Source organism: Sphaeroforma arctica, assembly GCF_001186125.1.
Source record: "Sphaeroforma arctica JP610 unplaced genomic scaffold supercont1.1320, whole genome shotgun sequence".
Taxonomy (NCBI): Eukaryota; class Ichthyosporea; order Ichthyophonida; genus Sphaeroforma; species Sphaeroforma arctica.
This window is the reverse complement of record NW_014039238.1, coordinates 8,582-9,557: the sequence shown is the minus strand read 5'-3', so window position 1 is coordinate 9,557 and position 976 is coordinate 8,582. Positions and strand designations below refer to the sequence as shown.

The following is a 976-nucleotide window of genomic DNA, read 5'->3' as shown; positions in this document are numbered from 1 at the left end:
ATAGTAAAATCTCACGAAAGCAGCTATTTTTCCCTATATATTGCCCTATCCGACGTTGAGCTACAACAATCGGTCATATACACGCCATCCGAACATATTAGCACAACAACTCCCACTACATCAGAAGTGATTTCTAACTTATATCGCTGTCCGGTCGAGATATGGTGCTGCATATATTGGTCAGATACACGAAAATAGAACACATACAGGCCCAGCCAGTCCCAACAGCAGCGATTGCTCCTACCTATACTTTGTTATATACGGTGCTAGTAACACCGAATCAGGACACCTAAGAACAGTAAATGACACTCAAGTAGCTGTTGCGCATACCTATACTCTTGTCCGGCCGAGATGTGGTGCTGGACGTCGAGTCTAGGCGAGCCACACCGAGTCCCTTGCGACTAGGCGGTGTGTTAACCCCATCGTGGTGACGGCTGCGAGGCTTTGTCTTGAACTGTGGTGATGAGATAATAATAGATACACTTGAGAATACGCAACATTCCTGCGAACTTTTGAACAAACTTTGGAACAGTGGAGGTCAGAGAGTTAGATTTTGAGAGGATGGTACACACTTGTGAACGTTCAAGTTGTAGTGATAATGACAATATAGTACCCCTGAGCAAACACTACGTCTCTGATGGTATACAGCGCAGCTGCAGCGAAGCTACGCACATACAATAGGGCACTACACGGTGTAGTAAAGTTGACAATATACATACTAGTGTTTTAACTACGCTGGGGTGGCACCGGAAACTGATCTACTCAGTCATCCGTACGTGGCACTCACTGGTAGTAGATGGATCACGTGTACAGATGCTCCTGTCTGAGACTAGCTAGCACGCCCACGCAAAGTGCACACCTCCAGGACCGTCCTAATCGATCGGGCAACACGTTACACGAACAAGAATACGCAGCCTACTTGGGAGGATACCACAGGCCTGAGTAGATAAACACTCATCTGTGTAGATAAACACTT

General features: G+C 46.4%; 1 protein-coding gene across 1 annotated transcript in view; it reads right to left on the bottom strand.

The window, feature by feature from the left end:
* The window catches only part of SARC_10606 (hypothetical protein), a gene marked incomplete at both ends in the record, with an annotated part of 16,983 nt that overhangs the window by 7,504 nt on the left and 8,503 nt on the right, over positions 1-976 (bottom strand). The window contains one exon of the mRNA XM_014295346.1: positions 331-454. Coding sequence (XP_014150821.1) covers positions 331-454 — 124 coding nt within the window. The remainder of the gene's footprint in view (positions 1-330; positions 455-976) is intronic.